Genomic DNA, 25,493 nt, shown 5'->3' with positions numbered 1-25,493 from the left:
AGTAGATTTCTCAAGGGAGAAAAAACAAGAAAATATAATATTCTTGGGTTAATTTCTGTTTATTATCCAGAAATTTCGTGGTTTTCAACATTTGATACATGAAGTTTTTTTATCGCAGAGTCATACCTCAAGTCTTAATTTTATGACAGTTTCATATATCCGTTAAGTTTTCTGTTAGAAATTCTGTTAACTGATGACGTGGCACCTACATGAACAATAATTGAGCGCCACATGTCAACATGAGCCCACTTCAATATTAAAAATTTTAAAAATACAAAAACACACAAAAATAAATAAATAAATAAATAAATATCCTACCCGTCACTCACCCCCCGCACCCTCTCCCTCCCTTCTCTCTTCTGCAACCCTCACCTCTTCCCTCCCTTCTCCTTTCTCTCTTCTCCAATTCCACGCCTTTGTTCTCCTCACCCACAGCACCCCCGTCGTCGTCCTTATCACACTCTTCATTTGCCTCACATGCCGCTGCGTTGCCTCACATAGCGCAGCCGCCATTCTCTGCCTCCTGATCCTCGCTGAGGTCACCAGCCTCTACCAGAACTTGTGGATGTTGGCCAACGCTGCCGCCTGAAAGTCCAAACCTCAAGCCTTTTTCTGCAATAGCTTGATTGTGAACGAATCTGAGCTCTGCACCGTGCAAATACCTAGATCCGGTTCTATCTCCAATGGTGAATCAGATTGCAGATATTTTGATGCTTTCGTAAAGCTTCAATCCAATTGGGTATTTTGCAGAGATTTTGAATTTGCTTAATTTTTGCAAAACCAAAACCAGAACCCAATGGCGATGTCCAATTCAATCATGTGGGTATCGGCAAAACCCCTATTTTCCAACACATTTCTCCAAAACCTTAAACCCCTTTTGCCCCAAATCTCACCCCAACCTCTCCGTTCTCGATCTTCAACAACCCGCTACGGTATGCGTAAGCTCTGAGTCCGAATTGATTCCATAAAAAATACCCAGAAAATCACAGAAACCATTAAGATTGTGGCGGCTGCCAAGGTTCGAAGGACCCATGAAGCTAGGGGTGGGTTCAAAAAACCGAAAGCCGAAAAAAACCGAAAACCAAACAGAACCGAGGCCCAAAAAAACCGAACCGAACCGAACCGAATTTGGTTGGTTCGGTTTTGGTTTTTGAGGTTTGGAAACCGAACCGGACTGAACTGAATCGAAAAAAAAAATCATATATAAATACTAAAAAATACATGTTGCCGTCAGGTTTGAACCCTTTCCCTGCGGGTTGGGGTTAGTTGTTGCAAGCGAACTTGACTGTAGGTTTTGTGTTGTTATAATTGTACCAGTAATTTATTTATAGGTTTCTTATGTTTAATGCTTTATAAAATTTCTTAACTTTACAAACCCTAACCGTCTCACTCCCATTTCATTTCAGATCTCAAACACCTATCTGTTCCGTCCGCTGCTTCCTCTTTGCCTTTGCTTCCTCTCTCTCTCCCTCCCTCCCTCTCCCTCTCCTTCCTCTCTTCCTCCAAATCACTCTCTCTCCAGTCTTCTCCTGTCCTCCTCGCGGATTCCTTCTTCCAAACCATGATTTTCCCTCGCCCTTTTCGAGATCCGACGAAAAAAGGAATTGAAAGAGCTTGCGACGATCATGGCGATATCGCTGCAACAAAGGTTGTGGTTTTATTTATTTGTCAGTTCATAGGTTTTTAATTGTATGGTTACCCATTTGAAATTTATGTAATTTAAGGTGAAAAAGTTTGTATTTTTCTCTGAATAAGTTTTGGAATTTTCTAGATCTATTGTGGACTTGACTATGAATTTGAATGTGGGCACTGGGCATGCGCTATTGAAGTCCGATTATGGTATTTAGAAGAACCCAATTGCTTTTTTTTTTTCGATTTGCATCGATCAGTTAATTTGTTGAGTTGTTTCATGATTTTGTAAATTTTAAAGTTTTTGAATTTTGAATCCTGGCGATGTACATTTCCTTGAAGAATATATGTTTATGTATTTGCTTAACTTTTGAAAATTTGAATTCGTTCTGCTTGATCACAAGTAGTTGAATTACTTGAATATATTCAGGATTTTGGGGCTCTCAATTCTCTGATATATGAGAACTGGGAGGTTGATAGGTAGGTTCCTTCCATTTACATCATTTCAAAATAAAAATAAAAAACCGAAAAAAACCAAAATCGAACCGAAAAACACTGAAACCGAAAAAAAACCGAAAAAAAAATGAACCGAATTGAAATTTCGGTTCGGTTTCGGTTTTGGCAAAAAACCGAACCGTTTCGAACTGAACCCAGCCCTAATGAAGCAGTCATCAATGGCCGACCCTTTGCTGAGACACTTGCAGAGGTCCTGTACGACATCAATGAACTGGCCTAGCCTAACCCTTCGGAAATCGAATCAGAAGCACGTCTTCCTCACCGGCAACCATGACCTGGCCTTCGCAGCCTTCGTGCGCGTCCTGCCGCCGCCTCCCGATGGGTCGGAGTTTTCCGAGGGGTGGTTTAAGGGAGATGGGATTTGGGTGGGGTGGGATTTGGGTCACGTAAGTGCCACGTCATCTGTTAACAAAATTTCTAATGGAAAACTTAATGGATATATGAAACTGTTCTAAAATTAAGACATGAGGTATGACTTTGGAATGAAACAAACTTCATGTACTAAATATTGAAAACTACGAAACTTCAAGATAGTAAACAGATATTAATCTAGTATTCTTTATATGTTATCCACAATTCAATGTACCAAATATTGAAAACCACGAAACTTCAAGACAGTAAACAGATATTAATCTAGTATTCTTTATATATTGTCCACAATTCCACATCGGACCAACATGTAGCGCATAATACGTTGGTTCTAAGGTGTGTCAGATTAAAAAATAAATTATTTAAAAATGGAAAAACAATTAAGAAATCAAACTTGAATTAAATCAACGAGGACTCCCTATTTCGCAGAACTTTCCTTTTAAGTGTATAATAATAATTCTCGTTTGTCTTAAAATCATTTGCCGGGTGCCGGCATTCAACTCCGTCTCCTCCTCCACTCTTGACTGCATCTCGCTTCTTTCTTTTCTAACATTCAACACAGACCCAAAGTGCTGGGCTTCACTTTCCACACAAACCCAACTCTCTCTCTCTCTCTCTGAAAGAGGCAAAGAGGGAGGAGAAGTTGATCCATTTGATCAAATCAATCCATTTTGGCTTCTGGGTTTGAGGTAATACAGTTGTTTCTCTCAGAATCTATAATTTTAGTTGTTTTTAATTGATCTGTTCTGTTTGTTTTGCTGTATTTGTTTGTAAAAATGATTTCTTTTCAAGTGGGTTGGTGCCACTTGATGTTGTGGCTGATCTGTAAGTATATGTCTTGCACTCCATGCCATCTGTGCTGATTCTTCATTTGTTTCAACTTCCAAACACCGCCTAATTAGTTTTACTGAGCTTTAATTGGTATGTGATTGAAGTGGTTGTTTGAAAGCAGTCATTTAAGCAGTCTTTGGTGGAAAAACTGGGCTGTTTGAATGCAGTCATTAATTTTTCCTTCAGATTGCAGGCTATAGCTCTGAAAAGATGAAAGGTGGAAAAAAAAATGAAAATACAATCAGCAGTTTTAGGGAAAACCAATGAAGTTTCTTCCTTTTGGTTTTGGGAGTGTTCTCTAATGGGGTCACCATACATTTACTGGTTTTTGCTAATTTTTAGCTTGGTGTGCGTTGTTGTCCTCCAAGTTACTTAACAAAATGGGTAAATGTAGCTTTTTTTGTGTGTGAGTAAAGTGCCCTGCTTTGGTGTAATCGTGATTCCGTGTTCTGCCCCCTACTTAATTGGTTGATAATTTGTACTTGCAGATGGTTTCTATAAATGGGAAGACAGACCTTGAATCTGATGAAGAAATACCTTTGAACTCATCAGCAGCCACCAGCAAAGTAGAGGCCTTGGACTTTGAGATGATTCATTTGCGGTCACGAGCAGATTTGGCAAACTCATGGTTTTCAAGACATATGTGGATAAGAGTTCCGAGGAGTATTTATATAGTCTTATTTAAAGCAAAGATCAATATGTTGCTACCCTTTGGTCCGTTGGCGATTTTGCTACATTATATTACTGGAAAGCATGTATGTATATATCCTTATTTCAGTTTTAGTGATCCCTTCATTTAGTTAGGAGAAGAATGTAGCAGAGTTTAGTAAGCAGGGAAGTGCAGAAGAGAAATAGTCTTAGCTACCAGCAACTAATCAAAATTTAGCGGTTTCCATGTCTTTATTTTCTGTTGGAACTTGACATTAGAACCTTGTGATGTAGCCTTATCTTATGTGGCAAGGTGTTCCAACATGGTTGCTTTTTTTTGCACATCCTTTCAATAATTTAAATTGACTTCACCCCTAATCCATTGACAGTTACTTTGTATACGTTAGGGATGGGTATTCTTCTTCAGCTTAGTGGGCATCATACCTTTAGCAGAGCGCCTAGGATATGCCACTGAGTAAGTGCTAGCCTGTCAAGTTTTGTATAGCAGTAAGTTGTCTTAATTTTGTCTAAGGCTAATTCTTGAGTTTGCCATTGTTGTGGTGCAGGCAACTTGCTTTCTACACTGGACCAACAGGTATAATTTTTACCCTGCCAACTGATGGTAGCCTGAATTTTTGTATCATTTTCATTAATATTTGTAGTGATATTCATACTGCTAACTGGTTTCGGATTTCGAAGAATTTTTGTCTTTATATATATTTTTGATGAAAGAACCAAATTTTCTAAGGTTACCACCATCGTAGTTTAGATTCCTGGCTCTGCTGCTGCAGTAAAGTACTGTTCTGTTGACACAAAATGTTGCTAGGCTGTCAACTGGGGCCATACATATAGACATAATATTGTTTGATCGATGGTCATGATCAATAAGTATATATTAGTGGATGGTATTGGTAATATGGGTTTTTTTCATAGAAGTATATTTTCCCTTGAATCACCTGACAATTGAGAAGTATATTTTATGATTGTTTTAGTTATCCTCAATAGATTAACTTCTTCCCTAGAATAATTGTGTATCTCATTGATTAGACTTAGACTGTATAGGAACTAACAGAGTTGGTTCCTGGTAAACTATGCAAGCTATCTTTTGCTGGTTATTAGAACTTGAACATGCATTTCTCAAGGTGTTTAGATCTCGACTTAACATTATGGGATTTAAATCCCCTAACAGCATCAGTTGCTTCTCTTACCTTCATACCTGTTTACTAGTTAGCCTCTATGGTCATGTGTCTAGTTGAATGGCTTGTACGAAGTAAACTGTTTTTGTACAGTACTTTGATCATATCAATTAGTCTAAAGAAGTTTTGGTAATTACAATGTTTGCTTACTAGAGTGTTTACTGGACATCCTGAAAGATGTTTTAGTTGTTATAAATAGTGATTCAGATAATCTTTAAAATTTATCACAGATTCCCAGTGTCGGATTACCCGTTCTTTTTTGTTTCACTTGATGCACTTTTTTTTTTGTTGGTTATGAAAATGGATAGGTAGTTCCTCTTGTTTTCAAATTAAGAATGTTGGTGACCTACTTACTGATTCAAAAAATCTTGTACCTTTGTGCATCTGTTTTTGGTTATGTCTCAAGTGAGCTCGTTGTTGGATTGCAGTTGGGGGTCTGTTAAATGCCACATTTGGAAATGCCACGGAAATGATTATATCAATATATGCATTAAAGAACGGAATGATAAGGGTTGTTCAGCAATCTTTGTTAGGATCAATCTTGTCCAACATGCTCTTAGTGCTCGGATGTGCCTTCTTCACTGGTGGAATCATTCATTACCAAAAAATTCAGGTTTTCAACAAGGTAGAATCATACATCTTCAAATCTTGTTTTTGAACCCTGAAATTTTCTGCTTTGTGGTCTCCTTAACATTCGTTCATCTTGGTGTCAGTCATGACATTTACATCCAAATGTGGTTACTTTTGCAACAGTCTGCAGCCCTCGTGAATTCAGGATTGCTGTTGATGGCTGTCATGGGGTTAATGTTTCCGGCTGTGCTTCATTTTACGCGCTCAGAGATCCACTTTGGGAAGTCAGAGTTATCTCTTTCAAGATTTAGCAGCTGTGTAATGCTAGTGGCATATGCGAGCTACCTTTTCTTTCAACTTAGAAGTCATCGTAATCTTTATAATCCCATTGAGGAGGTCAGTCAATTTTTCTTAAATTTTTCAAAAGATCTAGAATGTCATTGTTTTTCTATTTTGAACATTGTCCATTTCTGTGTTAGCTGCTGAAGTTAAAGTTTATCTAAATGATGAATTCTTTGCATTTTTTAAATCTTGAATGAGCTTCAGTTTTTTTATGTTAAAACAATTCATATTTAAGGGAATTATCTTGTTAATTTTGGGATGATTTTTTTTTCCATAAGAAGAGTGTTTACAAGTTCCTTCAGCTTTCTATTGAAAATATAAAGCTAATACATGGAATGGCTCTTGGGAACATTATCTGACCCAACTCCATTTAGTTGTTTAATTTCTCTTTGGAAATTGTTTCAGGAAGGAGTCGGGGGTGAAGATGAATCTGATGAGGAAGAGGCTCCTGAGATAACTCATTGGGAAGCAATTGGCTGGCTTGCTGTTTTAACTGTCTGGGTGTCCGTTTTGTCTGGATACCTTGTGGATGCTATCCAGGTAACCCTTGCTTCATATACTAGCCCACTGTGCTCCGGGTGCATAGTTTCTGAGCTGATATTGTGCTGATCTTTTGCACTTCCGTTTTCTGTGTCTGATTGTGAAGCACATTTTTCATTCTTGTTTTACTGGTAATTGGTCTCGGTTTTGTGTAACTATTTGATAAGTTAATGTGTTTACTGTTTCTCCAGGGAGCGTCTGACTCATTCAACATGCCTGTGGCATTTATCAGTGTTATACTACTACCAATTGTAGGAAATGCTGCAGAGCATGCAAGTGCTATCATGTTTGCCATGAAGGACAAGCTTGTGAGTGCCTTTGAATTGAAGATTTCTGAACGTCAATTTACAGACTCCGTTTTATGTTATTGACGAAATTAACTTTTCTTTAGGATATCACACTCGGAGTTGCAATTGGATCATCTACACAAATATCCATGTTTGTGGTAAGGACTTGAACAGCTAGCTAATGAGTACTCGCTGCAGAACTTTGGCATGTGATACAATGTCTATGAACCATTGCAAACCTCTGTTGGACTTGCTTGTTATAGTTTCTCTTGAGTTGATTACATTTCAGAACGGAAAATAGGCTAATAATTTTTGTGTTCTTGACAATTGTAGATACCCTTCTGCGTAGTTGTTGGGTGGATCATGGGACAGCCAATGGACTTGAATTTTCAACTGTTTGAGACTGCCACACTTTTTATTACAGTGTTAGTCGTGGCATTTATGTTGCAGGTTTGTGATCTTTCCCTCGTTTGTCTTACTTCGAACCATTAAGAGTATCTCTAATCTTAACTATTAACTTATTTGGTCCCCGTCGAGTCTTCCTATTACATAATCCAAGATGAATTGTGCTTTCTTACTTTCATTCCTTTTATTTTGTTTCTTTTCAATTGTACAATATGACCGTGTTTCTTAGTTGCCTTTTCCTGTTTTACTTTCAACTTTGCTCGATATGAGATTTATTGCCTTTATCTTTGTAGGAAGGGACGTCAAACTACTTTAAAGGCTTGATGCTTATTCTGTGCTATCTCATAGTTGCCGCCAGTTTTTTTGTACACGTCGATCCTTCAGATGGTGAGTCACAAGAAACATATTTAGTTATTACATTTTTTCGAGTGTTCTTACCCGTGACAAGTCATCTTCATATGAAGGGGCATACACTGGCCTAAACAAACATACGGATCTTCTTTGGTTTAATTTGTGCCATGCTCCTAATTTCTGGCACACAATTGAAGCCACATTTGGTCGAAATTAACACAACCTGCACATGACCCATCAAGTTTCGATTGTGGTCAAATCAAGCCTTGCCTTTTTTATCGTATTTGTACTTTACTGAATACGTAGCACACACAAGCGATATCAGCCAGTATATGTGAAAGTACACTGTTAAAAAGACATGCTGCGCGCTTTTTCTATAACCGTATCTGCTTTTCCTAGTTTCGATTCAATAACACATCAATTACATTATTGACTGGATATTCGATTAACATATCTGTTCTCAATTATCTGTTTTTGGGATTCGTTGCAGATGGTAATTAAACTAACCATTGGAGTGGTGGCCTAGCATGTAACGATCTACATAGTGTCTGCGATTGTATGTGGAAAAAGGAGGTATGAGATATACAGGAAGCTACTCTTCCACGAATCCTCAAACTACTTAGCGGGATAAGGCTTCGTTGTTGTTGATCGTGTAATGGAAAATCCATATGATCTCCCAGAGCATCAAAAGTATGGAAACTTGTTCAGCTTTGTATAAAAGAGCAGTTTGATTCTTTTCAGAAGCATGAACATTCAGATGTAACATTTGCTTTTAACTTTATCTTTTGACAAAATGACTCGTTCGACTTTGTTTAATTTTGTCTCTTTTGTGTCCTCTCTGAATTAGTTTCCGTCAAATTTGTCTTCTTTCAAAGATATTTCGTTATTGACAAATAAATTTTTAAACTACTCGAATTTATAAAAAAAAGAATTTGAATTTAGATGCAAGAAGACTAGCGTGCTGCTCATTAGCAAGAGTCGAATCATCCCTTATAAAGAAAACTTTAAACTCATGAGTATAATTAATAGAGTTGAGAGTTTGAAAACTAAACTATGGGCGTAATTAAGTTAATTAAAGCAGTTTATTTTTCTCTCACCTAAGTTCGAATTTCCTTCTCGATGACAACTTTTCTTTTTCTTTTTTTTCGTTAAAAAAAACTTGGATCTTTTAAAAAATGTGCCATAAAGAACAGAATTTCTGAAAGAAAATTGAGTAGGTCACACACACAAAGAACTTTGAATATCTAATCTCAAATTTTTGGTATGATCCGATTGACTGACTAGAGCAACTCTTACTTTAGATAGAATCAATGCGAGATCGGGTCAATACTAAAATATGTAGCCACATATTTTCGTGAAAAAATTCTTACAAATGACGCGGTCGGACACCTCTCTCCAAATCTTTTCCCAAAATCAAAATTGAGGCAGAGAAAGGATAACACAGATACTAATGCATAACATGCAAACCACGTCAAGCCAGCTATCACATTAGCCATGAATGCATGACTTGACGCTCTTTGTTATGTCTTCATCAATTTATTAACCCTCCATTAATTAAGCTTAAATATATCTCTTAAGAAAATTGTGGAAGGCAGTGACAGTTTTATAACTCCCCCCACCACTCTCTACACGTTTCAAAATTTTGGTCCCAAAACCTCCATTGATTTCGAGTCCAATCATTCATTAAGAAAACTCAAATTAAAATTAAATTACTTAATTTTCAATTATTTTCCATAATTTAAAACACAGAAACTCTCCTATCAACTACATCTTTAAATTAATAAACCCACCAATCTTTTTCTTTACCATTATTTCTTATTTATCTATTTAAATCCACATCACACTGCCTTAAAAAAATCCAAATAATTCAATCGGTCTTCTGGTTCTCCCAATCCTCCATTAATTCTTCAATTTATTTAAATTTTTTTTAAAGCAATTCTTGAATTCCATATGGGTGCATTTGGCATTGCCATTGCACTTCTAGTGCTACCAATAATTTTAGAAAACCAAATTGTATGCGGGAAGCAAATCATTTACAGGTTGAAGAAGTGTGATATTTACCAAGGAAGATGGGTTTACGACCCTAATTCTTACCCTCTTTACGATTCAAGTCTTTGCCACTTCTTAGATCATGCCTTCGATTGCCAGAAAAATGGTCGAGCCGACGAACTCTATCTCAAATATCGATGGCAACCCTATTCATGTAATTTACCAATGTACGTAAGATAAAGGAGAAAGAAAGTTTCGAATTATGATTCTCGGTGTAGGGTTAAGTGCTCGTTACATTTGATTTCTTTTCATCAACTATATCTATATGCATATGATTAAATTAGTTTTGAATTGGATTAGGTTTGATGGTGAAGATTTCTTGGAGAGATTTAGAGATAAACGCATCATGTTCGTTGGAGACTCGTTAAGTTTGAACCAATGGCAATCGCTCACGTGCATGATTCATGCAACTTCACCTCAGTCCGGTTATACCATCAAGAGGATAGGCGGAAGCTCTACGTTCACATCGAAGGTAATAATCTTTAATTTAGTCATTTAATTTGGAGTAATTAGTAGCTAAATTAAATAATTGATTAATTATATATGATTTTGCAGAGTCACAATGTTTCTTTGATGCTAGCACGCAACGCATTTCTGGTTCGCATTGATCAACAGAGATATGGTAGGGTTTTGAAACTCGACTCTATCGACCTTAAGGATGGGAAATTATGGAAAGAATATGATGTTTTGATCTTCAACACTTGGCATTGGTGGCTCCACCCTAGAAGGAAACAACCGTAAGATACAATCACACTTTTGGTGGTTTAAATTCATGCATTCATGATATCTTGCGTTATATTTTTGAATCGATGACGTATAACTTTAGCGGTAGAGCACTTTATTTACAGTATATAAGCGAGGAATATTAGGGCTAGAGTATGCATAAAAGCATATGGTTGTGTAATCTTTGTTTGCATGGCATGCAGGTGGGATTTTATTCAAGATGGAAGGACTTTACATCGAGATATGAATCGTCTTGTTGCTTATGAGAAAGCCTTGAAAACTTGGGCTCGTTGGGTGGACAAAAATGTTGATACTAAGAAAACCAAAGTCTTCTTCCAGAGTATTTCACCGAGTCATTGGAAGTAAGTTTAAAACTGTTTTAAGTTTTGAGTTATACAAGGTGGAAACCTTCCCTCCTATCAAAAGCATATCAAGTCTCTTTTGTTTACGATATATTAAAATTCAAAGTCCCCTTCAAAATTAAAAATAATTGACGGGTTGATATACAGAGTAATGCTCTACACACCAGTGTTACATTATTCATTGTACATCAAACATTGTGACAACCTATCATTTTCTCAAATCTAGGTTCGCTCTTAATCTTAATTAATATTTTTAACAAGTAAAATGTTAACTTATATAAATACATCGTTTGGCGAATATACTTGTATGAAAATTTGATACCTTGTGTACTTGTGTTAATCAACTTGTTCCTAATTAAAATGAATGTTATTAATTGTGTGATTAACATTAGTGCAAGTCATTGGGGGTACCCAGAGGGGAGGAACTGCACAGCAGAAAGAAAGCCACAAGTAGTAGCATACCCAAGAAGCAAACACCCAGCAGAAGTGATTGTGGAAAAAGTGCTTAGTGACATGTCGAAGCCAGTGGTTTTGCTTAACGTGACAGGGCTATCACAGCTGAGGAAAGACGGTCACCCATCTATATATGGCAATGGAGCACACCTTGGCATGGACTGCAGCCATTGGTGCCTCCCTGGAGTTCCTGACACATGGAACCAGCTGCTGTACACTGAGCTCATTCGAAATTAAAATAAATATTGATTAATTACTTTGTATTTTCATGTATAATAAAAGTGGTTTGATGCTAATTGTAACACTAATATGTTTTTAAATCTTTGGTAATTGTTGCAATGATCAAGTTAATTGATTAGGATTTCTTATATAAAATGTATCCACCATCACGTGGCGTCTCAGTCTAATGTTACATTGTCAGGTAAAGAAAAACTTCAATAGAAGTCAATGACAATGCATTATTGAACAAGAAATGTCACGAGAATCCGTTTAATCATGTAAGTTAGACAAGACCTAGACTTGATCATTTGGGTGAATGAACTATCTAGATGAGCACAAGACATAGAATAAGACCACTTAGATCAGAATAGCATTCACAAAAATGTTCTAACATAGAGTTAAATCGAACATTAAAGAGATTAGTTGACAACAGTAAAAAGGGTTAAACGTAGGTTTAAAGTGGGCACATAGTCATAGACCTTAGATTCGTGCACGACATTAGCTATAAAATAAAGTTACATGCGTGTTTTAGCTTGGGCCAAAATCATATTCATTCTATCATTGAAATGGCGTTACAACGAATATATCTTGACATATTTTTAGTCCAAACATATCAAACTTTAACCTTTATAAATATAAACGAAGAATAGTTATTGAACAATATACAAGAGTGATATGTGAATGAATGTCTTGCGAAAAGCCAGGCTATTAATTGGCATCGTGAGTAACGCTTACTGTCTTAATTTTGTGCTTCTCTTTAGGCCTATGTGCCTGCCTGCAAGAGAAAGGGAGTGTATTGTAGTTGGTTAATCCAGTCTTGGGTTCAGAATACTCATCGGAAGAGAAAATGGTAATGCTAAGTGTTGCTCTCTTGTGCACCAATGCATTGTCCACTCTTAGGCCTACAATGACCCAAGTAGTAAGCATGCTCGAAGGTTCAAGACCAGCCTTCGGATCCCGGGTTTTCAGCCGTCAATTCCAAGTTCAGGCCCATCGGAAATCACTTCAGGCAATATATCCAAGTTGTGCTCAGAGCATGTTAACCAACGGCTCGAAAACTGATACCTCTAGTTCATGCATTGAAGCAGAAGAGAGAGAGCAAATCTGTTGAAAGTTGGATCATTGACTTCATTTAAATAATCCTAGTAGAGAGCACACACTTTTGTGTGTGAACAACCGCCCACATTCTCTTCAAGCGCGACCGCTTCAGTTCATTCAAACTATCCAAAAAACATCAAGATTTCACTTGCTTGTATGAAAAAATGATGGTGGGACAATTTCTCTTAATAAGTGCATATTTTTATCTTATGTAAATATTTTGATACAAAATTACCATTTTGCCCTTCTTATGTAAATATTATGTATCAAAAGTGAGGGCAAAATAGGAAAAATGGGGATATGATTGTCATTTTGTCAAAAGGTGCAAACTTACTATTTTGCCCTCCTCGTGTCAATATTGTGTATTCAAAAGTGAGGGCAAAATTAGAAAAAAGGGGCAAAAAGTTGACAAGCCCTCTTAATAATATATAATATACTAGCATACGGGCACACATGAAGTGTATGAGAAAATTTTTTATTTTTGTCTTTGAAATAGAAGGAGAGAGGAAGAGAGTGATAGAGAATAGGGGTGGGCAAACAGATCCTGGACCCGCGAGTCGGGGCGGGTACAGGGCGGGTCCAAAAATTCAAAACACAAAATGGGGCGGGGCGGGGGCAGGTCTAAGAAATTAGCGGGGTAGGACGGGTCTAAAAATAAGGAGGAACGGGCCCCCGGCGACCCGTTTGTAGCATAGGATAATGGATTGGATTAAAACCACGCCGTGGGCCTCGACTTACAAGGTCGCCCACCAAATTGGACCAGATTTGGGAGGCCCTCAAGAAGGTATCTGGAACCAATATAACTTCACAAGGTCTCAGAGCATTTTTATATGATTTAATTAAATCCAACTCGCCAACATTTTTATCCCTTGATCGTAGAGACTTTCATCAATCTCCCATTTTCCATTCGTTCACAATTGAGCAACTGAGCTTGAGTCAAGTTCTCGACAGCAGTTACCCAGACCATCACCGCCTCATGACCACCACAATTGCGCCGGGCCTCGAGCTCTTGCTTAAGTCCCTGGACTGTCAGATCTCGGCCGTTGACCACCCAATATGGTCCGACTCGGTCAATTCCGTGCATTCTTAACTCGATCAACTACCTCATCCCCATGATCCAGGACTGGGATAGGTTTCCATGGTTGCTGACTAGTCCGTCAGCGTTGCACATGTGGGTTTCTTATGGAGCAAGCCACTCTTCCTCTCCTTAACTCATTTTCTCCTCTCTCCTTGATCTTCTTTTCTGGGTTTTTCTTTTTATTTTATTTTTTTTATGGTTTTGATTTTGTGTTGGTTGGGTTTTTTTTATGGTTCTGATTTGTCATCTTCTCCTCTCTCCCAGACGACTAAGGAAGACGGCTTGAACGGTTTGAGCTGCATCTGGGTTGTCGCGGAGGAAACGGGTTCGCCAACTAAGGAAGATGACTTGAACGACGTCGTCCCCTTCTGTGTTGACGAAAAAAAAATGTAATAGGAACCGTGGACCTGCCCTAAACCGACCCGTTTGAAACGAGTCGGGTTAGGTTTGGTTCTAAAACTTTGAAACTTTTTACCCGGCTCGTCCCAGCCCATTACATTTTAAAACGGGTAGGGTCCAGTTCCTCCAAATATCGGCCCTGCCTGGCCCGTGCCCAGCCCTAATAGAGAATATGGAAGTGGGAAGTTTTTATTTTTTATTATTATTTTTATTATTTAATTAGAGATATATTAGGATTACATATAGGTGAGGCTTTGAAAAAAAAAAAAAAGCAAAATTTGGTTGTGTAAAATTACATTTCTATCCCATATTTCTTATTCATGCTTTGTTTTAATTAGAGGGTTAAACTGGTAATTTTATAGGATATTGGTTGACAATAAGTGTTTTATTAATTAGTAGAAATATATATAAAATATATAAGGCCACATATCTATTTTTACTAGTGATTTCACATTTAACTCTAAAGTAGTTACTATTCAGTTCACATACACATGGCTGATGGAAGTATTTCCCTACATGCATTCAACACAAATTGATGTTTTTTTTTTTGACGTGAAATATGTTATGTTGTTAAATTGTTAACGTAAATTTTAAATACAAATAAATATCAATTGATTTATATCAAATTAAATTATTAGCTGTGTAAACATCATAATATGTTACACCAAGAAAATATTATAGTTTATCAATTCCATCATCACTTGATTCACACATCTTCCATTATAAGCAAAGCAATCATGGTCCATTCTTTTATTCATTTATTAATTTTCTGGTGACACTATGAAGAACACCTTATTTATATTTGAGACTTTAATATGCTAGTATTTTAGCTTAATAATTCATCATCACGTGATAAACTGAAAACACGCAACGAATGACGTATTGAATCTAATTACTAAATATGTCTCTAAATAATTTTCAAACTCTCATTTTCTTCTTTGAAACTATTTTCTCTAACCTTAGGATTCCATAAATTAAAGCAAAATCAATAGACAAAAACAAGGGTGAGAAAATTGCTTTTCTATTTACGTGAGAGTTTTAACTCAATTTATATTTATCAAACACGTGCCGAGCACGTGCCTGTAATCCCCATCGCCAATTCCAACAAGAGCGAGAAAGAAGAGAGGAATAAAGCCCAGGATCTGATTCCAAAGCTTTCAGATCTCTACCCAAATTCACACTCAAACAATCACATTCCTCTTTGTTTCCGTACGATTCGCAAATCTTGGATAAAAATTGATTGGAACCCAGATTGAATTTTCAGCTGCGGATTTGGAGTTTGGAGAAAAAGCTTCGATTTTTTCTCTCTGCCGTTGAGATAGAATCAAAGAAATGGCGGCGGTGGAAGTTCACAAGTTCGCTCGATGCATTACTTGCCATGCTTGGAGCCGTGATCGCTCCAGTAATTGTTCCCACTCTTTCTTATCCTTCTTATTCTGTTTGGTTGCTCGGAAAATATGGGGTAGACAATAGGAAAACAAGCATTTAGTTTCTTCAAATTGTTTTTCTTTCTTTCTGGAATTATGTATTTTAATGCTTTTATGTTTGTGGGTCCGTGCTGGGAAACTGGAAAGCTTAGAGCTTGGAAACAATATAGTTCTTGAGCTAATGTGAAGATTTTGGGTTGAATATTTTGGTTCCATTTTTCTATTTGCACTTGGACAAACAGAGGATTGGGGTTAATTATTGTGCTGTGAAGCTTCTATCTTTTCTGCTTATGCTATATATGTATATATACACGTACATATACATATATCTTGCTTCTGAAAAGGTAATGTTTTAAAGCACTTTGGTAATCAATGACCCAATGGGTATTATTGTCTAGTTTCTGGGCTGTGAAAAAGGGGAAATATTGATGGTGCTTCAGACTATGATGGTTGTGAGCATAGGTTTTAGCTGTGATCAATGTATTTCTGTATTTGCAGTGTTGTAATTTGATAATTCCGATTTTCTTGCAGTGCTGGCATTTTGTCCGAACAACAATGAAGTTCACATCTATGCTCTGTTGCAAGGCAAGTGGGAGAAGCTGCATGTTCTTCAGAAGGTACTTGTTCAGACTCATGAGATTGCAAACTTAATTGTCTAAATCAAATTGTACTGTTATGTTTCACTGAAACTATGATGTGAATTCGAGGAAGGATAACTTCCTGAGAAAGTAGAACTTGCAACTTTTGGGTCGCTGAGTTTTCTAGTGTTACTCAAAGGGAATTAAAAGGTAGAAAAGCACTGGGGGAAACAAAAAAAAGGTATACATTTGTGGGAATTGATACATGGATTCCCTTTCCATTTCTCTTTAAAATTGTTCTTTCAATTCGGATGTGTGGTCTGTTTTGTTCATCCAAGGTTATGTTTGTAAGGACATGGTTCTTGGCATAGAGGAAGTTATTTGGGTCCTTAGTGGAAGCATTGTGCCTATTTGGTAATTGCTGACCTTTTTCGTATTTTTAACTTTTTTGTTGATGTTTGCTTTCTCAGCTTTGTTGGAAGGATTTATGGTCTACTAACTACCACTTTTCATTGATTGATATATTTCCCTTCATTAATTTTGCAGTCATGCAGTTGATGCACTGGTGGTTGATTCATTTTATTATTGCTTATTCATGCTTAGCTTTCTAACAAAGAGAATGCATGCAAATAATAAAACTTTTTATTGTTTTTCATCATGTTCCAGCATGACCAAATTGTATCTGGGATAGACTGGAGCGCAAGGTCAAACAAAATAGTTACTGCATCTCATGATCGGAATTCGTGAGTACCTTTGTGGTTTGATATATTTTTTAGTTTTGTTTCACATATTGACGGATTAATTCTGTTTCCTGGACTATCAAATCTATCTAGCTATGTCTGGAATCTAGAAGGGTCGGAGTGGGTACCAACCCTTGTTATCCTTCGGCTAAATCGTGCTGCACTTTGTGTTAAGTGGAGTCCAAGAGGTATGAAGTGCTTCTTTTCCTGATTGCTAATGTAAAAGTAGAATATCCTTCAGTGTTAAAACTTAAATTGTTAAGCAAATCTAATGTGTATGCCTTTCTCTGAACCAGAAAATAAGTTTGCTGTTGGAAGTGGGGCAAAAACTGTTTGTATATGCTACTATGAGCAAGAAAATAACTGGTAATTAGCCTGTTACTTGCAGTTCTCTGTTGGGTTTTGTTCAAACTGTAGTGGTTGACTCAATCTGTTGAGTACATTTTAATGAGTAGATTTACCTTCTAATACACATTGCTGTTTTTCTGGTTAATGGTTGATATTTACATTTTTGTTTTCCAGGTGGGTCAGTAAACTTATCAGAAAAAGGCATGACTCTTCTGTGACAAGTGTTGCTTGGCATCCCAATAATGTTCGTATTTTTCCAGTATCACATTTTGTATCTGATTTTTATTCGCTTTCAAAGCAATTTCATGCATATGCTTTGGGTTTGACCCCGGCCACCCTGTTCTCCATGAAATTTATTATTTTCTAAAATACTGGTTCCCACTTCCCGGTGCATTGGAGTTTGGGGCATCTGTGTGCACCTGGGGTTGCCCTCCTCCACCCAAAAAGGAGGGAGTTCACAGTTTCATAATTGTCAATGAGTTGTTTTGAGGATGTTAGTCTTTTATTTATTCTTGGATATTTTCTGAAGTTGAATGTCTTCTCCTAAGCTAGGAGTTAGGCTTGAAAAACTTAACTGTATTTTGAGAATTCAACTACTTTAATTATGGTTTTCTCATATTGATGTATTTAATTTGATTATCTGCTTAATCAATTTATCTTACTCACTTTTCCTTTATGTGAGTAAACTTTGCCTTTACACCTGCTTTCTGCTGAACTGTTGGCAACCATTTAATTGTCAACGGTTGGTTTTGATGCTGAGTAATTATCCATTTACCGTGATTAAGTGTTCACATTGTGCTCATTTGTTACAGGTTCTTCTTGCAACAGCATCTACAGATGGAAAATGCCGTATATTTTCCACTTTTATTAAGGTCGTCGACGCAAAGTATGTTACTTGTAATTGTAGAACTGTCATTTGTATTTAATTTAATTCTTATGTTAGTTGTCCTATATTATAATCATAATTGCTCATGAAAATTGCCCAGGGAATCAAGAACAGGCCCATTTGCTGATTCAAAATTTGGAGAGGTGCAATATCTTCCCATATAGAAATGAGTTTCTTGAATGTGTCTATTTATATTCGACTATATAAATATATAAAAAAAAAATCTCTTCCCAGTTAATGGCTGCTACTTGATTTGTTTTTCCTTTTATATAGTTGTTCATAATGGTAAATGTAGAAACGAAGTAATGTTCTAAATATAGAATAAAAAAAAGTAGCCACTGACCTATAAAAAATATATATTTCTGTTTTTCGCTTTCCTTCAGCTTCATTTCCCATTATAAACATTGTAATAGTGTTCTAATTCATACCTTGTGGTAAATTTTTTAAGTACCCATAATCAGACCGTGGTTTGCAGAGGTTACCGAGTGGATCCATTCACACTATTTTCATTTTGTTTTTCCCTTTCGGGTGGAAGCAAACCTTACTTGGTTTTCTTTCTGGTGAAACAGCAAATTCTTCAGCTTGATCTCTCATTTTCCTGGTCATTTGGCGTGAGGTGGTCACCGAGTGGCAGTACCTTAGCATATGTAGGTCAGACAAATTTCCCTTCTGCATGTTCTTTACAAAGATAAGAAGTTTTTGGCATAGCATATATTTATAGCTGATGGGCAGTATTTCAAATTGCCAGGTTGGCAGTATCATTCTCCACTAATTGGTTTCCGGGTTGTGGCATTATGCAGGCCATAATTCTATGATTTACTTCGTTGATGATGTTGGACCTTCTCCTTTGGCTCAGAATGTTGCATTCCGTGATTTGCCTCTCCGTGATGTGGGTCAGCATCCACTCTTGTTAACTTTTTGAGACTCTGAATATCTACTCTACATATAATCAACTAACTTATTACTAACTTTTCAGGTGTTATTTCTTTCTGAAAGATTACTTATAGGTGTGGGATTTGATTGCAATCCAATGGTTTTTGCGGCAGATTTACATGGAATATGGTAAATTCCACTTCCTGATGGCTTTATCCTTTGAAAAGGGAATGCAAAGTAATAGCTTTGTTCCTTTCTCTGCAGGCATTTTATCAAATTTCTTGGGGAAAGAAAGACAACATCTTCAGGTCCAAAATATGGTTCACAGGTAAGTACCTGGTTTTCTACGTGCTGTATATATATGTGTTTATGAACCTGCCAGTGCTATCATTCTATGGTGGTAAACGTGCCGAATCGGATGGCAATGGATCTTGCGTTAAAGAGTTGCTTCATGTCAGCTGGAATGGAGTTTTCTTATTTTTGTTGCCCCTACAGTTTTCTGAAGCATTTGGAAAGCTATATGGCCAACAAAAACATGGATTGAACAATGATACAAATGAACATTCAAGATCACGAGGAGGCGTCCATGAGAACTGCATTAAGTACGTCACTGTTGCTTCTCTTTAGTCATTCCTTGGCTAATAGCCCCAATTCCAATTTAAATAATACATAACTGAGAGCAAATTTGGGCCTGTTTTTATATGTTTTATATATGTTTGGAGTTAAGTTCATGACAAACTTTGCTGGTAACTCTAGTTGTATCGTGCCACTTGGAGAACCAGGGAGTTCTAAAGTAACGCGCTTTAGCACATCAGGTTAGCAAGTCAATGTTAAATTTCATTTTCAATCACTTGTTGTAAGATTTCCTATTTCCCGCCGTAATCTACAACCTCAAGCTCTAAGACCTTGACATTACAGGATTGGATGGAAAAGTTGTTGTGTGGGATATGGAGAACCAAGCAGATTTATCGGAGTATTTGTAATCTGTCACCAATCACCATAGGCAGAAAGAGTCTCTGTAATTGGAAATGTTGTTTGTATATTTCATGTGACAGCAATTGGTAATGTTTCTGTACAATCCTAGGACAAAATAAACTGCAAATCATGGTGGTTTTAGTTTTGTATACCTTGTGTATCGCTTCATGTAATGTGTTTACCCCCGCCCCCTCGCCGCACCAATTTTCTCGCGTACTCAGTGGTGAATGGTGATAAAAGAATAGTTCTTTCCATTTGATGTCATCAAGAAAAAAGTGAGTTGTTTATGTTGAAGATTTGAATTGCAATCGAATCAAAAGAGTGATTGAAGTTGAAGTTCTTTAGTGCATGTCTCCATCTCAGTATATACCGGCTCGTGAGATGATTCATGTTTTGTTTCTTGATATTCACGTTTGGGTTGTAATTGGCTATTCTGCCAAATCCGACCCTACAAATGGATGGTCTTTATCAGGCTATCCAATGTATGATCTTATGATACTCTAAAATTGTACCCGTCCCCCCACCAGCATTGTCCCCCAACCATCACCGCCTTTGCCACTTCACCACCACCATTGCTGCCTCCACTTCCTCACCTCCCCTCCTCCGCCACCGTCCCCACCACTATCGTCGCTGCCGCCACCTACCCAACATTTTTGGCCAGGCAAAATTCTTCACAATATACCAGATTTCCAAAAGTGGTGACAATTCAACGGATTTTTTACTCCACTTCTTATTTGGGTAAACATTTCAAACAAAGGTAACAGATAAACAGTTGATCATCTCATAAGTTCGTAACTCCGCTATTTCAGCCATTCATCTCACAAATCACAGTTGCAGAGAGAATCCATTCCAAAAAACAATGCTATCGACACTCCAAGCACCGCGCTCGCTCTCCCAATGCCGCACAAACCCCACCCTCCTCCTCCGCTACACCTCCCTTAAACCCCTCTCTTCCTTATCCTCACAACCCGTCACCCACTCCACTATCACAGACCAATCCCCGTCCCCAAACCCACTCCCCCACTCCCAAATCCTCTCCACCCGCCACTCCCTCCTCTCCCGCCACCTCACCGCCACCCAGCTCGCCGACTCCTTCCTCGCCCGCCTCCGCCTCACCGAGCCCCACCTCCGCTCCTTCCTCCACGTCTCTGACTCCGTCCTCGCCCAAGCCCGCGAGCTCGACGAGAAGATTCAGAGGAATGAGGAGTTGGGTCCCTTGGCTGGGGTCCTTGTTGCCGTCAAGGACAATATCTGCACGGCTGAGATGCCCTCCACGGCTGGGTCTCGTGTTCTGGAGGGCTACACGCCGCCGTATGACGCCACTGCCGTCAGGAAGATAAAAGAGCTGGGTGGGATTGTGGTGGGGAAAACCAATTTGGATGAGTTTGGCATGGGTAGCACCACTGAAGGCTCAGCGTTTCAGGTTTTTCTCTCTGGGTTCCTTTTGATCAATCTACTTTGTGGGTTCTGTGCATTTTTCATTATTGTCATTAAATTTTGTGGGAATTCATAAAAAGTTTGTAACTTTTGATGGGAGTGAAATTTTAGTTGGATATTAAGGAAGTTAATTCTAGTGTTTCATGGAATTTTTAGAATGTGAGTTACCTTTTGATTGTGGATAGTGAAGCAGCTTGGTTGTTGGTATTTGTAAGAGTCAAAGGGAGTGAGGTTGTGGAAATTCGTTTTTTTATGTTTCGCACTCGTAACTGGGGTTGGTTTACTCAGGTGGTGCATCTGTTCATTCATTAGGTGACTGCAAACCCGTGGGACGTGTCTCGGGTGCCAGGAGGGTCATCGGGAGGCTCAGCAGCAGCTGTGTCTGCTAGGCAGTGTATGGTGTCATTGGGGAGTGATACTGGTGGAAGTGTGAGGCAGCCAGCTTCGTTTTGTGGTGTTGTTGGATTGAAGCCTACATATGGGCGTGTCTCAAGATTTGGACTTATGGCGTATGCATCGTCACTTGATGTCATCGGCTGCTTTGGTATGTCTGTGGCTGATGCTGGGATTCTTCTCCATGCAATTTCTGGGCATGATAGACTTGATGCCACTAGCAGCAAGCGTGTAAGAAAATTTTCTACATCTTGATCTTATAAGTCATCTAATCTTGTCATAGTGTATCCTGAATGCGAACTCTGAAAACTTTTGGTCTTTTTATGTGAAGACTAAAGAGTAAGGACTAGTATCACATATTGTTTGCTAGACACATGCATTTAAATTTCTCCTTTCAGGAGGTTCCCAACCTTGAAGCTGAATTTGTTTCCATAAGTTCGCTAGATTCTAAACCTCTTAAAGGATTGAGGATTGGTCTGATCCGGGAAACTCTGGATGATGGTGTTGATACTGGAGTAACTTCTGCAGTTCGTAATGCTGCTTTGCATCTTGAAGAATTAGGATGCTCCGTAACCGAGGTCTACCTTCTATCAATATTTTTTCCTTTAATTGCTCGTATCTGTTCCTTCCTTCATTATGTCATGTGTACCCCGTCTTAGGTCTTGATTCATATATTCTTGAAACATTAACTTGCAGGTCTCATTACCATCTTTTTCACTTGGGTTGCCAGCCTATTACATTCTTGCTTCATCTGAGTCGTCTTCAAACTTATCACGTTATGATGGTGTCAGGTAATTAACCCCGCAGTTTTTTCTGATATATAAATAAGTTTTTTCATTTGTATATTTAAATGGGAGAAGAGAAATGAGTGGGGTGAAGCTTGTTTAGATCCACTATGAATAAAGATAAGAAGTTATTAAATGTATTCTTAAAAGTCTCTCCAGATGGTATATCAGAATGACAAATATGCTCACATTCGTTATTATTTGTTTTTCATCCATATCCAGGTATGGAAACCAAGTTCCTGCTGATGAGTTGAACTCACAATATAAAGATTCCCGAGCCAAGGGTTTTGGTTCTGAGGTACACTATGTATAGGTGGCTGGTTGAAACTTACAACTTTTATGAAGTTTCTATTAGTTGGAACTGCAGTGCTCTTGATCTAGTTTTTTATTTTTGTTTTACAGACTTATAACAGTTGGTGACTTCATTTAATGCTTTTCCTTTTTCTTGCAGGTCAAAAGGAGAATTCTAACGGGAACGTATGCCCTTTCAGCTGGTTATTATGATGCATATTATAAGCGTGCCCAGCAGGTACCATGATGTTGGTGTTAATTTAAAAGGTGGACTTTTGGTGGCAGGAGTTTATCCTATATGTTGTGAATATCGCGTTTAAGAATGGGAAAAACGAACAAAACTCGGAAACCGGAAACAAAATAATCAAGATAAATAACACCAAGAATTTACGTGGTTCGGCTATGTGCCTAAGTCCACGGGGTAGCAACAACAAACTTTCACAATATAAATAATGAGTACAACGAATAATCTTGCCAAGCCTCTTGGATTAGGACTTGATGAAAAACCTTAAAGAACAAGAACAAGAAATACAATCTTGTCTCTTTTCTTTTCTCTCGCACATAATTTTGCCCTTACAATATTCTCTTACTCTAACGGGAAAACCACTCCAATTGGGCAAACCACTCCAATTGGGAAAACAACTTCAATTGTGAAAACAATTTAATTCTCTAAGAACATAATTCCAACTAGACTTAGGACAACTCATCATGGAGGTGGGAAAATCCAACAATATTATCTGTATTTTGGTTACTTCACTATGTTATGTTCTGAGATGCTTAATCCTATGAATTTAGGGTGTTCAAGATGGCCTTAATGATTCTTTTAGTGTTTTAGGTGAGGACTATAATTCAAAAAAGCTTCAAGGCAGCACTAGATGAACATGACATCCTAATTTCACCTGCGGCTCCATCTGCTGCTTATAAGATTGGTATGCAAGTTTCCACGGATGTATACTTTTCATATGTTATATGGTTTTTCAGTAAGTCACCCATTTACTTGTATTTTTTCAGGTGAAAAGAAAAATGATCCGTTAGCAATGTATGCAGGTGACATAATGACTGTAAGAACTTTATCACTTTCTCTGAGCGCCCAAAATTCTTGATTTATGCTCATTATATGCATCCATGGGGTGTGTGTTATGTGTGTACTAGGAGTTCTATGATAATTGAGTAATGATGTTGGATATGCATTCATCATTGTAATGTTAGATACTTGCCCACGTATTCAGATTTTGTTTCAGAAAAGAAAAAATGTTGTCGTATTAATAGCTAATCCTCGCATTTTTGGCACATGCACTTCAACCTATCCTACATTTCCATTTTGTGCTCTCAATTTTGTTGTCTTTAAAAAGAGTAGATGGGGAAATGTCACCCTTTTTTCTAGAGGTTGTAGTGAGAAGTTTAAAGTGGTTTGAGATCTCATTTTGGGGGCATTTGGTGGCACAAGCTGTTGGTTCTTGTTTCTTAAGCTCTACGTTGCACAAGTGCTTGTCCTCCTTTAAAACTTTTATCGTCTGTCATGTAGTTTCCACTCATAAGATGACTAAATGACCTCTAACCTGTTCCGCTTGATTCTGTATGCAGGTCAATGTTAACTTGGCAGGTCTACCTGCACTGGTTTTGCCATGTGGATTTGTTGAAGGGGGGTCTGCACGCCTTCCTGTTGGTCTTCAAATGATCGGTGCAGCATTTGACGAGGTGTTGCCTTTCTACCCACCTACTACATTGTGACATGTTGATTTCTGTCAGGAATTAGTACTGCACACTGTACACTGAATGGAGACTCACTGAATTAATGAAAAATACGGAATTTTAGAGTTGAGTATCTGATTGCTGATACAAGATTTTTTCCGGTGTCGATTTTGCAGGGAAAGTTGCTTAAGGTGGGTCATATATTTGAGCAGACTTTGCAGAATTGCAATTTTGTTCCTCCATTGATAGCAGATGAGGTCACATCATAGCTAATCCCCGGATTGATGTCGATCTGCTCAACTGAAAGTTGGTTTTGAAACATGTAATCGATTATTTAGAATTGATCAGAGCCTGACTTGTAACAAGGTTGCAACTTTTGCAAGGCCAACATGGGGGCTGGCTGATTGAATTAAAACGTATATTTCATCGAATTAACTTGATAAATATCCCGTTATTCTCGAATACTTTCCCTAACCTCAAATGTTCTAGGGTTAGTCGACCACGTGATTCTCCTACAGCACATGTACTTCCAGTTTTATTTAGTACAACGATGATAAGGGGCGGGGAGATTTCTGCCAAATAGCGCCATGGCCCGGCCGTAATTAGTTATTTCTCACATATTTTTCACTATTTCATACAATGTTACCCTATTTTATTTTAATTCTTCACATTACATATTATAGTCATTTGATCCTCGATTGGAGATAGTAAGGAATATAGCCCTCTACTATTCATTAAAATATTAATTTCTTGGAGGAGCAAAGGGCTAAAACAATTGGCTAACCTTCGATTGGAGATGACCAGTAAATTCAGTTTGAGGCCGTCTATTCATAAGTGAACGAAGAATGCAACTAAACTATAGTATCATTTAATAAACAATTATTACGTAATAAAATGAGGATTTGGTGAGTTCCAACTTCCAGGACAAAATTGTGGAGTCCCGCACGCTAAACTTGGCACGCGCCGCGCACGTTAGCACAAGTTACGCTTTATTACAAAGGAT

General features: G+C 37.8%; 4 protein-coding genes across 4 annotated transcripts; all 4 read left to right on the top strand.

The window, feature by feature from the left end:
* Nucleotides 1-2,904: 2,904 nt before the first annotated feature.
* LOC137708180 (vacuolar cation/proton exchanger 2) lies at nucleotides 2,905-8,496 on the top strand. Its single transcript, XM_068447191.2, has 12 exons — nucleotides 2,905-3,203; nucleotides 3,834-4,100; nucleotides 4,401-4,468; nucleotides 4,560-4,588; nucleotides 5,618-5,814; nucleotides 5,943-6,155; nucleotides 6,507-6,641; nucleotides 6,833-6,949; nucleotides 7,033-7,086; nucleotides 7,262-7,378; nucleotides 7,627-7,720; nucleotides 8,175-8,496. Exons 2-12 carry the CDS (start codon nucleotides 3,834-3,836, stop codon nucleotides 8,183-8,185), a joined length of 1,302 nt encoding a protein of 433 aa, XP_068303292.1. The 5' UTR covers nucleotides 2,905-3,203; the 3' UTR covers nucleotides 8,186-8,496.
* Nucleotides 8,497-9,542: 1,046 nt separating this feature from the next.
* Nucleotides 9,543-11,637, top strand: LOC137708181 (protein trichome birefringence-like 43). Its single transcript, XM_068447192.2, has 5 exons — nucleotides 9,543-9,900; nucleotides 10,034-10,205; nucleotides 10,289-10,470; nucleotides 10,660-10,818; nucleotides 11,211-11,637. Exons 1-5 carry the CDS (start codon nucleotides 9,635-9,637, stop codon nucleotides 11,506-11,508), a joined length of 1,077 nt encoding a protein of 358 aa, XP_068303293.2. The 5' UTR covers nucleotides 9,543-9,634; the 3' UTR covers nucleotides 11,509-11,637.
* A 3,519-nt stretch (nucleotides 11,638-15,156) lies between these two features.
* On the top strand, nucleotides 15,157-20,236 carry LOC137708247 (actin-related protein 2/3 complex subunit 1B-like). The gene is made up of 15 exons (XM_068447283.2): nucleotides 15,157-15,467; nucleotides 16,024-16,109; nucleotides 16,737-16,813; nucleotides 16,904-16,998; nucleotides 17,107-17,176; nucleotides 17,333-17,402; nucleotides 17,971-18,044; nucleotides 18,145-18,187; nucleotides 18,614-18,695; nucleotides 18,845-18,933; nucleotides 19,021-19,106; nucleotides 19,182-19,245; nucleotides 19,413-19,519; nucleotides 19,674-19,732; nucleotides 19,836-20,236. Exons 1-15 carry the CDS (start codon nucleotides 15,398-15,400, stop codon nucleotides 19,898-19,900), a joined length of 1,137 nt encoding a protein of 378 aa, XP_068303384.1. The 5' UTR covers nucleotides 15,157-15,397; the 3' UTR covers nucleotides 19,901-20,236.
* A 150-nt stretch (nucleotides 20,237-20,386) lies between these two features.
* LOC137708246 (glutamyl-tRNA(Gln) amidotransferase subunit A, chloroplastic/mitochondrial) lies at nucleotides 20,387-24,952 on the top strand. The gene is made up of 10 exons (XM_068447281.2): nucleotides 20,387-21,315; nucleotides 21,642-21,953; nucleotides 22,121-22,300; nucleotides 22,419-22,513; nucleotides 22,730-22,805; nucleotides 22,959-23,036; nucleotides 23,634-23,727; nucleotides 23,810-23,859; nucleotides 24,383-24,496; nucleotides 24,667-24,952. Exons 1-10 carry the CDS (start codon nucleotides 20,752-20,754, stop codon nucleotides 24,757-24,759), a joined length of 1,656 nt encoding a protein of 551 aa, XP_068303382.2. The 5' UTR covers nucleotides 20,387-20,751; the 3' UTR covers nucleotides 24,760-24,952.
* Nucleotides 24,953-25,493: the final 541 nt, after the last annotated feature.

This window comes from Pyrus communis, chromosome 17 (genome assembly GCF_041283825.1).
Source record: "Pyrus communis isolate YQ-2024b chromosome 17, ASM4128382v1, whole genome shotgun sequence".
Taxonomy (NCBI): Eukaryota; Viridiplantae; Streptophyta; class Magnoliopsida; order Rosales; family Rosaceae; genus Pyrus; species Pyrus communis.
Note: the sequence above shows the minus strand (reverse complement) of the source record. Positions and strands in the feature narration are given on the sequence as shown.